This window comes from Doryrhamphus excisus, linkage group LG14 (assembly GCF_037039965.1).
Source record: "Doryrhamphus excisus strain RoL-2023G ecotype Guam linkage group LG14, RoL_Dexc_Guam_v1.1, whole genome shotgun sequence".
NCBI lineage: Eukaryota > Metazoa > Chordata > Actinopteri > Syngnathiformes > Syngnathidae > Doryrhamphus > Doryrhamphus excisus.
Genome location: NC_136370.1, coordinates 1109529 through 1121287, shown reverse-complemented (window position 1 = coordinate 1121287; position 11759 = coordinate 1109529). Strand labels below are relative to the sequence as shown.

At 43.2% G+C, this 11759-nt stretch overlaps 1 protein-coding gene across 1 annotated transcript; it reads left to right on the top strand.

Annotated features, from left to right (window-relative positions):
* The first annotated feature begins 317 nt into the window (after positions 1-317).
* Positions 318-9301, top strand: prkg2l (protein kinase cGMP-dependent 2, like). Its single transcript, XM_078795933.1, is given in 16 exon segments — positions 318-474; positions 572-685; positions 1036-1141; positions 1757-1820; positions 1915-1992; positions 2145-2239; positions 2594-2662; positions 2766-3081; positions 3773-3909; positions 7019-7108; positions 7391-7532; positions 7603-7766; positions 7873-7995; positions 8382-8444; positions 8608-8674; positions 9112-9301. Coding segments are annotated over 16 exon segments (1881 nt in total). The 3' UTR covers positions 9208-9301.
* Positions 9302-11759: the final 2458 nt, after the last annotated feature.

Sequence of the window (11759 nt, the reverse complement as noted above, 5' to 3'; positions counted from 1 at the left end):
TGGCTTTGCTTGCCCACAACGCGCCAATCAATCCGCCAGCTGCTTGAACGTTCCGAATGTTCTCCAAAGACAACATCTGTGTGATATGGAAATGAGGAACGGCACACACATACGCCACCCCTTCCTGGGAATACTCCCAGCTGGGCCCTGGTCTGGTGGGAGTACGGCCCAAGAATCTGAGATGACGCAAAGTAAAAACAGCCCAGTGGAGAAGAACCCAGGGCAGAACCTCCGACCTTCTAGCTGTCCTTTTACTTGCATGAGAACTTCATTTTCTTTTGGGTTGTGCTTCTTCTGTCCATGGCAGAGCAACCAAGATGCTGAACGATGCCATCATGAACAACGACTTCCTGAAAAGACTGGAGCCGCAACCCCTGAGGGAGATGGTGGAGTGCATGTACGAGAAGGTTTACGGCCAAGGACAGACGGTCATCCAGGAGGGCCAATGTGGGAACTACCTCTACGTTCTAGCAGGTCAGCTCGCTGCTAACAACTAGAAGTACAATGAGTCTATGAGTCTTGTACAAAAGAGTAGAAGTACAATGAAGGTATTCAATGTGGTACTTCTCAGACGGCTTGCTGGAGGTGGTCCAGAGTGGGAAGTTGCTTGGTGAGATGCGTCCCGGGACAGCGTTTGGGGAACTGGCCATACTGTATAACTGTAAAAGGACGGCCACTGTAAAAGGTCAGTGAACGCACCATTCTTTGGCAGATAAATATTTGCTAAATATTACAGAAAACCTCTGCTGTGTACTTTTACACCGACTTCATATGTGAAGCCAGGAAATACTGCGGTCCCTCGCCATACCGCGGTTCGACGACTGTGGGCTATAATTTGTCAGAAAGACAAAGACTGTATGTAGTATCCCGGTCAATGGGCGTCATAATGGGCGGAGACTTTGCACGGACCAATCAGCATGTCGACAATAAAAAACCGGCACCCGTTGTAAAAACGATGTTGGCGTTGGGGGGCGTAGTTGATTGGTCACAATGTCCCCGCCTGATTTCACGTCACCGTGATCTTTTCATTCACAGCTGTGACCCAGTCCCACATCTGGGCCTTGGACCGCCGGACCTTCCAGGTTATCGTGATGCGAACCGCACAAGCCCAGCATGAGGAATATTTCAGTTTTTTGAGCAGGTGAGGAACCCTCGCAGTCTGACTTTGGGAGTCCGTTGGGATTCCCTCAAGGAAGTTGGCATGCCCATCGCTCCAGTGTAGCCCCGTTTACAGAGAACAGATCAACAATCACCTTGGTCTTTATGGTCCATCACACGGTTGCTACTTGGAACACCAGGACTTTCTTCCGAGGTGGCATTTCAAGGTGTAACACGTTACGTATACTGTATGCAGTATTACACAAGTACTTGCTAAATCCAAATAAGGTCCGGTCCTGTCCTGTCCTGTCCTGTCCGGTCCTGTCCGGTCTGCCGACACCATCTGCACTTGACTCTTTGGGCTCGTCTTTCACGTTTCCAAAAGACGCTGACCCAGCTCCGTTGGACCGTGCAACTGCTGTGGGTGATTTCTTTCCTCTCCCAGTGTTCCCAATTCCAAGCGGTCCAAATGGAACCTGTGACAATTCCACACTTGATCAAACTAACCTAAGATTTGGCATAAGACTTGAAAACGTTCAACATTCTACTTCCTGGCGCTGAACTCTAAGCATCATGGGAACTGAAGTTCCACTGCGATCAGGTGCCAAAGAAACTGGTTCGGTTTTTTCCTAAATCTCTTTGTTTTTTTTTTTGCAAGTGTGTCCCTACTTCGAGAGCTGCCTGAAGAGAAACTTGCCAAGATTGTTGATTGTCTTGAAATTGTGAGTCTTTCTCTTGAATTGATTATCTTGAATTGATTATCTGGTCTGTAGTTTCCTGTGTGGACTCGATGACAAAGACGCTTTTTTGTTGTAGGACTATTTTGAGAAAGGAGAGTACATTATTCGAGAAGGTGAAGAGGGGAACACATTCTTCATCATCGCAAAAGGAGAAGTAAGTCCTAGTACCTAGTACCTAGTACCGAGTACCTAGTACCTAGGGTCTCAGGGGGGGCACCTCCAGTGCTCCACGCCATGTCAACCAGCAGGAAACAAAAGCAACCTGACCTGTTGTTTATTTCAAAAGCGACATGTTCCTGTTTGAAGGTCATTGTCACGCAAAGCGCGGAGGGCTTCTCTGAGCCTCAGGAAATCAAGACCCTCGGAGTCGGAGACTACTTTGGAGAGAAGGCGCTCATCAGGTACGCGACTAGATCTTTGTTGGGTCATTGACATGTCAGTTTGGTGCGTATTCACAAACCACAGCCCCACCCAGAGTTAAAGTCCCAGCCCACCACCGGGGTTGATTTGACCAACTAACCTAAAAGTCTATGAAGAACTGAACTGGGCAGCTTTGGAAATGATGAATCTTTGAAGATGAAGCTTTGTACAAGGTTTCTTCCTCGCAGGAGTTCTTCTCTTGCCTCCATTGCCAAAGGGCTTGCTCGTGTGGAGTTTAGATGACGTGTTCTGGTCCTGGATACGTCGGGCAAAAACGTCAGTGTTCGGCCAACAGTTGCTTGAGGCTATCCTTCCTCCATCCTCTATCCTCGCAGTGAAGATCTTCGCTCAGCCAACATCGTCTGCAGTGAAGATGGGACGCAGTGTCTGGTGGTGGACAGGGAGTGAGTAGCCGCTTGTATTCGACACGCCTGGTCAACATGTCAGGATCGGTTCTAAGTAGAGCTTCATTGAAGTAGAGCAATATTTGTTTGGCTTTTTCACCAGTAACTTCAACCAGATGGTGGGAACCTACGAGGAACTCCAGGCCTACTTGAAGGAATACATAGAAGAACTTTCCAGGAGTGATGAGAGGCGGAACGCCCTGTGAGTGCAAGAGGTCACGGCCTCTACCATCGGAAAAGATTTCAGTTTACGCCATACCTTCTGTCTCAGGCCTCATTCGCCGCAGGTTGATTCCGCTGATGCCCAAGAGCTGATACGGCTAAAGGAGAAAATGATGCTTCTGCCACATCATCAGCCTTTCCAGGATCTGCAGGTCGTAGCGACTTTGGGCATGGGAGGATTTGGACGGGTGGAGCTGGTGAGTGGTCATTTTTTGAATGACCATATTGGCAGCAACATTTTGATTTTGATACTTGATATGGATGCTAATAGTTAATAGTTATCCTCCCTGTCCGTGTGGAAGTGGTAAGTTTTGGGCTATTTAAGTTGAAAGGAAATAACTTGAAGGCTACCGTTTAGGTGGCTAGCTCTCTAGTTTGCGAGTTAGCATGTGTCTCAAGACCCTGCAGTTGCGCAATATGTTGTAAATAAAAAGAGTATAAATGTGACTATAGTCGTGTTTTGTCATGTCTACAGGGCTCTAATAATGCTTTGTTCATTTTAATATGAAAAAATCATTTGTCTACCCACTAACTATATGTGGTTTCTTAACTTTTTATTATTATTATTATTATATTTATTTATTTATTTATTACTGATTGATTGATTTTCTTTATTTATATTTTTCATCTTATTTTGTGTAGAAAAATAAAAAGTAAGATGAGGCTTGCAAAGTCGTTTTTAGGACAAAGTATCCCAATGGTGTGCATTTTAGCTAGCTCGTATTAACTCCTTTTGTCATGTTAGAATGCACAGACAAGGGAAAGAAATATGTCTTGGGATTGGGAATGATGGGCAACATTCCAAAAAAGATTCCCCTTTAATCGATTTTTTGTGCATCTGTGGAAGATTTAACGAGGTGGTTTTCTTGCGTGTTGACGCTGTCGCAGGTGAAGCTTAAGGACGAGGACACCACGTTTGCTCTGAAATGCATAAAGAAGAAGCATGTTGTGGACACCAGGCAGCAAGAACACGTTTACTCCGAGAAGAATATCCTTCTGCAAAGCAACTCAGCCTTTATCATCAGGTGTGTCAGATCGTTCTCCAGCCGGGGGGGTGGGAGGGGGTGGGGGGGCTTCGCAGTACGAACCCACACATAGACACAATCTGCTTCAGCGACCACGTATGCTGAGATATGCTATGAGATAAGCAGAGAACCGTCACGGTGAGAAGTTGGAGGAAAACGTTCTCCGAGCCGTAGACGTGGCTACTGGGTTGCTAAGGACGTGGCTACTGGGTTGCTAAGGACGTGGCTACTGGGTTGCTAAGGAGAGTGCTACAGAATGCTTGTGTCTCCAACCTCACGTCATGCTGACATTTATCTGGACTACGACTTTCAAGAACAAAAGCCTTAAGTAAGCAGCTTTTCAGTTTTTTTAGATAAGTTCAGCCGAAATGTCAACTTTCCCCCCCTGATGTCACGCAGCATCTAGGTCAGCTTATGTCATAAGAACCCAGACCTATGTCTGTCTCAATTATTTTATCATGACAGACCCCCCCCCAGTTGAAATACTAGAGAAAATGGTCGTACGTAGTATTCACTGATCTGTACTGAGGCTGACCTTGAAACTGAAAGCAGGAAAATGCAACCAAATGGAGAGGAGGCGTGGTCAAGTGCAGAAAGAATAAATGGAAGCCAGACAAAAGATATCGAGTCAGCAAAGCGAGCATTAAAGTCAAGTCTGTTCATCAACTCATCAACGTTTCAGATCGTAGCTCAAGAAAACCTGGAACCACCCCGAGATAGAAACACGGGTCAAAACAAGTCAATGACTTTGACCCTGGGGTCCGTAGGCTGCATGGCGCCATTGCGCTGCCCCAAGACTGGCCCAGTTAGAAAGTCCACCAAGTCCACCAAGGCTCCTCCAAATGTGTCCTCCTTCTCCACTGACCTTCATCAACCCATCAAATCCCAACATTCTTTGCGTGCTTCCGTCCAGCCAACATTACGGTACCAAGTTGACAGAATCAAACATAACAGTAATAAGATGACGTAATAAGTATCCATTTGTTTGTAAACCCTAAGTATTGATGAAGTAATAAATATCCATTTGTTTGTAAACCCTAAGTATTGATGAAGTAATAAGTATCCATTTGTTTGTAAATCCTGGTAAGTATTGATGATTTTTTTTTGGGACCTTTAGTGTGCAAACAGTCAGGCCGCATCCACACAAGTAGGGATATTTAGAAAAAAGGATATTTGTGGCCTCTTACATACATACGTACATACATACGTACATACGTACATACGTACATACGTACATACGTACATACGTACATACGTACATACATACATACGTACATACATACATACGTACATACATACATACGTACATACATACATACATACGTACATACTACATACATACATATGTACTTACGTACATACTACATACGTACATACTACATACATACATATGTACTTACGTACATACTACATACATACATATGTACTTTATGTACATACTACATATGTACTTTACGTACATACTACATATGTACTTACATACATACTACATACATACATATGTACTTACATACATACGTACATACATACATACATACGTACATACGTACATACATACGTACATACATACATACATACGTACTTACGTACATACTACATACATACATATGTACTTACGTACATACTACATACATACATATGTACTTACGTACATACTACATACATACATATGTACTTACGTACATACTACATACATACATATGTACTTACGTACATACTACATACATACATATGTACTTACGTACATACTACATACATACATATGTACTTACGTACATACTACATACATACATATGTACTTACGTACATACTACATATGTACTTACGTACATACTACATACATACATATGTACATACTACATACTACATATGTACTTACGTACATACTACATACATACATATGTACTTACGTACATACTACATACATACATATGTACTTACGTACATACTACATACATACATATGTACTTACGTACATACTACATACATACTTACGTACTTACGTACATACTACATACATACTTACGTACTTACGTACATACTACATACATACTTACGTACTTACGTACATACTACATACATACTTACGTACTTACGTACTTACGTACTTACGTACTTACATACTTACGTACTTACGTACTTACGTACATACTACATACGTACGTACTTACGTACATACTACATACGTACTTACGTACTTACGTACTTACGTACATACTACATACGTACTTACGTACATACTACATACGTACTTACATACATACTACATACGTACTTACGTACATACATACATACTTACGTACATACGTACATACATACATACATACGTACATACATACATACATACGCACATACATGCATACGTACATACATACATACACACACACATACATACATACATACGCACATACATGCATACGTACATACATACATACGCACATACGTACATGCATACGTACATACATACATACGTACATACATACATACATACACACAAAATACATACATACATACGCACATACATGCATACGTACATACATACACACACATAAGTAGGTCCTTAAAAGCAAAAAGTCTACTTCAGCAAGCGTGTGTGTGGTTGGTACAAACCGAGCCTTGAGTGTTATCATAAGAACTGTCATAAGAAATGTGTTATCATAAGAACAGTCATAAGAATTGTGTTATCATAAGAACAGTCATAAGAATTGTGTTATCATAAGAACTGTCATAGGAAATGTGTTATCATAAGAACTGTCATAAGAAATGTGTTATCATAAGAACTGTCATAAGAAATGTGTTATCATAAGAACTGTTATAAGAAATGTATGCCACGATGTTTTTAAAGGAGTCCTGATGTTTGCTGGATTGATGAACTGATGAACTGATAAACTGTCATGTCTGCTACGACTTAGCGACTTCCAGTTATGATTGGTTTCATAAGTTGTTTCATAAGTTGTTTCAAAAGGCAACCTTGTGGGCGTGCGTTTTTGGAATGGTGTACCGGCGTATGGGACAGGGTTTTAATGTGGAATGCAAGCACCACAATAGAAATGCTGATCATAACAACGAAGAGAAATCTGCCACGTTGACCTCTCTGTATCCACTCTAGGTTATTTCGAACATTTCGGGACAGCAAATGTGTCTACATGCTGTTGGAGGCGTGTCTGGGTGGAGAATTGTGGACTGTGCTGCGGGACATGTGAGTCAAGTGTCCTGGAACGGGACACACAAGTGGATTTTAGTTGGCATCTCATCCCTCTTCCATAAAAAAAAAACGATGTGTGTGTATTGACTGCAATAATGGAGGGGTTACGGTACATACGGTACATGTTCATCAAACATTCGATATTCCACGCCATGCCAATTCATGATCATGTTTTTACTGAAAAATGAAAGGAGTGAGCCTCACTGTTGCAATACTTTTGGAGTTGAGCGTACAATATACCACAAGTATTACCATGTCGGTATTCTCTCCTACTAGGAATTATTTTGATGATTCCACGGCCAGATTTTGTATCGGTTGTGTCTTGGAGGCCTTTGAGTATCTCCACACCATGGGGGTCGTCTACAGAGACCTCAAACCTGAAAACCTTCTCCTCGATGCCAAAGGTTATGTCAAGATGGTAAGTGGGTACTTTGAAGTTCCAAAGTAAATACCGGGTATTCTGATTGTATGTTTCCGTATTTCCACAGGCAGACTTTGGCTTTGCTAAACAAATTGGTCTCGGAAAGAAAACTTGGACATTTTGTGGGACCCCAGAGTATGTGGCACCAGAAGTCATCATGAACAAGGGCCATGACTTTGGAGCGGACTGCTGGTCTTTGGGGATCCTCATATTTGAACTCCTAACTGGCAAGTAAGCCAGACCATGACGCTGGTTTGAGTGTGCGTGTGTTTTGGTGCAGTCCTATTTTTATTCCTCATGTCTGGTGGTGGCTTTTTCTTTTTTTTCCCTTCTGCAGTCCACCCTTTTCTGGCTCAGACCCCATAAAGATCTACACGGTGGTCCTCCATGGCATTGAAAAAGTCGACTTTCCAAAGCGAATAGGCAAGCGTCCAGACGACCTCATCAGGAGACTTTGCAAGTATGGCCCCGCATCGGGTAATAACGACCAGTGGTATGAAAACCTGAAAAACTGTTTCTGTGGGAGCCACCATCACCCCTCCACCAACCAAAAGTCTTAAATATCTGGATCCGGTGGCGTCCACGGCATGCACCAAAATATGGCTGCCAGCCGTGGCTTCCAGTCTTCCGGTTCTTATGATGTAAAGTGTGCTTATTTGAGCCAAGCTAACATTGAGCTAACAAGGTAGCCGTTTCGAATGGAGTGGAAGGACCAAGTAAGACACTAAAAACGTACCACTTCCACATGAAATGGGAGAACTTTTTTAATGCAGTACCTGTCCTAATATTTAGGTAATGACACCAGTTTGGTAATGACCTTAAAGCGCATTGTCCTTCTGTGTTCAGGTTAAATCCCGTGCAAAGGCTGGGAAACAAAAAGAATGGCATCACCGACATCAAGAAGCACAAGTACGTCCGTTGAACTACTATTCCTCGTACTTCTGCTTTTCATGGAAGATTTCTGTCAAGCATTGTATTTTTTTCATGCGTGTACTAATAACTACCCAAGAATCAACGACGGTCGATGGACCTGAATGGACATCGGAATGAACGTTTGCGACCGTTTCCACAGGTGGTTCCAGGGCTTCAACTGGGAGGGATTAAGGCGTCACAAGCTAACGTCTCCTCTGAAGAGAGAGGTGAGATCAGCTAGGACTTGGTCACAATTGCCCAATCGGGGTGAAGGGGCATGCCAAAACCTGTTCACCATCTTCTAGATCAGGGGTTCCATTCCATTCCAGGATAACTATTAAGAGTTATTTAACCTTTAACATGAACATGAATCAAACGTAATATTTTTTTCTGGGTACATGATACCATACAGCATCCATATAAAAAACTTACCACTTCCACACGGATAGGGAGGACAACTATTAACAGTTATTTAACCTTTAACATGAACATTAATCAAACGTAATCTTTTTTTCTGGGTACATGATACCATACAGCATCCGTATCAAACATGCACGGGCCGCACTGACATTAAACTTTCATATCAAGGCTGGGGGCCGCATGTTTGAGACCCCTGTTCTAGATACACCACCACTTTTTGTGATCACATGGTTTATTCCGCCAGCTGCAAGGCCCCCTGGATCACAGTTGCTTTGACATCTTCCCTGCCGACACGGAGGTGACCCCGGATGAGACATCTGGCTGGGATAAAGACTTCTGATCCCTCACCAAAAACTCACATCTCAAACAAGCTGTGACCAATGGCTGTGGCTTTGGAGGCCACCGGTAATCGACTAATAAATACCAGTCTTGAGAAAAAGTGTTCAATGAGGTCAAAAGGAAGTAATACCGCATGTCAGATAGAAATACTGCATACTGATACCAACCCTCTTTGCCTGTTGCAGTAATAGATTGGTATGCATGTACTTACACCGTGTTCAAACTCCGCCATGAGTATTCTGCTTCCCTGCAGGATTGCCCGCAATATGACTCGGCTTCTACCGTACTCCTGCTACCTGGAGTCGTGCAAAAATGGACAGAAATGGAGATGGAAGATGCTGATATGCACTCAGGGTCAGCAAGGTCATCTCTGCTGGCCTAACCGTGAGGAGAAGCACTGACCTACATGTCAAACCTTTTCCATGAAAGGATAATTTATTCCCAGCAGTCGTGCTCCCAGTAGAGTCCGCCATGGTGTGGTGGTTAGCGTTCTGGACTTTGGAGCGCATGCCTCAGTTTCGAATCTCCACTAGTAAGCACCTTCGGTATTGGTCATGAAGGACATCCGGAATGTTAACGGTTCGAGCCAAGTGTTGCCATGTCAATCTAATCTGCCCAGGGCCTTTGGACTCAGGAGTGGTGGCCCCTGTCACATCCACGTTAGCAATGGGGTGTTTTTTTTTTTTAAGCCAACCAGATTTCTGATATTGATTGGTTGATCAGATCAAAGGGGTAGGACCCCAGTTCTGATTGGTTGATCAGATCATAGAGACAGGCCGCCAGTTCTGATTGGTTGATCAGATCAAAGAGACAGGCCGCCAGTTCTGATTGGTTGATCAGATCAAAAGGGGTGGGACCCCAGTTCTGATTGGTTGATCAGATCAAAAAGACAAGCCACCAGTTCTGATTGATCAGATCAAAAGGGGTGGGACCCCAGTTCTGATTGGTTGATCAGATCAAAAAGGCGGGCCCCCAGTTCTGATTGGTTGATCAGATCAAAAAGGCGGGACCCCAGTTCTGATTGGTTGATCAGATCAAAAGGGGTGGGACCCCAGTTCTGATTGGTTGATCAGATCAAAAGGGGTGGGACCCCAGTTCTGATTGGTTATCAGATCAAAAGAGACCGGCCGCCAGTTCTGATTGGTTGATCAGATCAAAGAGATAGGCCACCAATTCTGATTGGTTGATCAGATCAAAAAGGCGGGCCCCCAGTTCTGATTGGTTGATCAGATCAAAAAGGCGGACCCCCAGTTCTGATTGGTTGATCAGACCAAAAAGGCGGGCCCCCAGTTCTGATTGGTTGATCAGATCATAGCGATAGGACCCCAGTTCTGATTGGTTGATCAGACCAAAAAGGCGGGCCCCCAGTTCTGATTGGTTGATCAGACCAAAAAGGCGGGCCCCCAGTTCTGTATTTTGGTGTAAAGGGTTTATGTTTTCCTCATCGATGATGTAGCATGTACTACAATGCGCTATTACATTTAACATTAGCTTTAGACACTTTAATTGTAATTTCTAGGCTAGAATCAGAAAAATCCAGATTTGGGCTCTGGGAGTGAGAAGGAAAAAGGCGAGGCAATTTGGAGTGGTGGTGGTACCATGTATTATGAAGTGAAAAAAACAGAACAATACAAATTCATAACACTAATTTACAAATACATTTCAATGAGCTCAATTTACAAAACACAGTCATCTCATATACTGAGAGTCCCAAAACATACAACAGTCCAATGGTCCAATCATCGAGTGTCCAGAGGGTCAGGAGTGGAGGAAAGGAGGGAAGTTTTTATGAAGGCCAAAGAGGGACAAAAGGGAAAGGATGGCTGCAAAGCCTCCTACCAGCCCGGTCAGAGCAGAGCAGGTGGGTGAATCTGGGCTTCCAGCTTCCAGGCGGTTTGCCTCAATGCAGGGTTCCTAGCTTGCCATCAAACCTGGCCTATGTGGAATAGGACCAGCATACATCAATTCATGTGCACACATTCTAATTACATATATAATACAAGTCGTATCAGAACTTCAATTGTACAATATATTATCATTTATAATAAATAATTGCACTTATGTATTAATCTTATAATCCAATTAATCAATTGAGAGAACAACGGTAAATAAAACGGTGCTAATGCCGTTTAGCAATGAACTGTCAACACTCACCAATTCCATAGATGGGATCGAACACTGCTCTTTTTAGTTCAGCGTTGCGCCGGTGGACGGCCCCTATATTCCGAAGCATGCATGTAAAATGTTTAGACTTTCTCCATGTACAAACTTCAACAAAGAAAACTGTTAAATCCCTACAGCGACTCTCCACATGCGTCCCTCACCGCTTCCGGTGTGTAGTCACTTCCGGACTATATATACGTCACTGATTGGCGGCGCACCGTCACGTGACTTGGTGAGACACCGTCACGTGACCTAATGACGTTGCATCCGGAAACATTGTACGCACGGTAAATTTAATTAATATTTATTTTATTATTTTATTTATTATTATTTATATAACTTTATTTGCCATCTTAAATATTTATATTATTTATTTTCTATCTTGGTTAC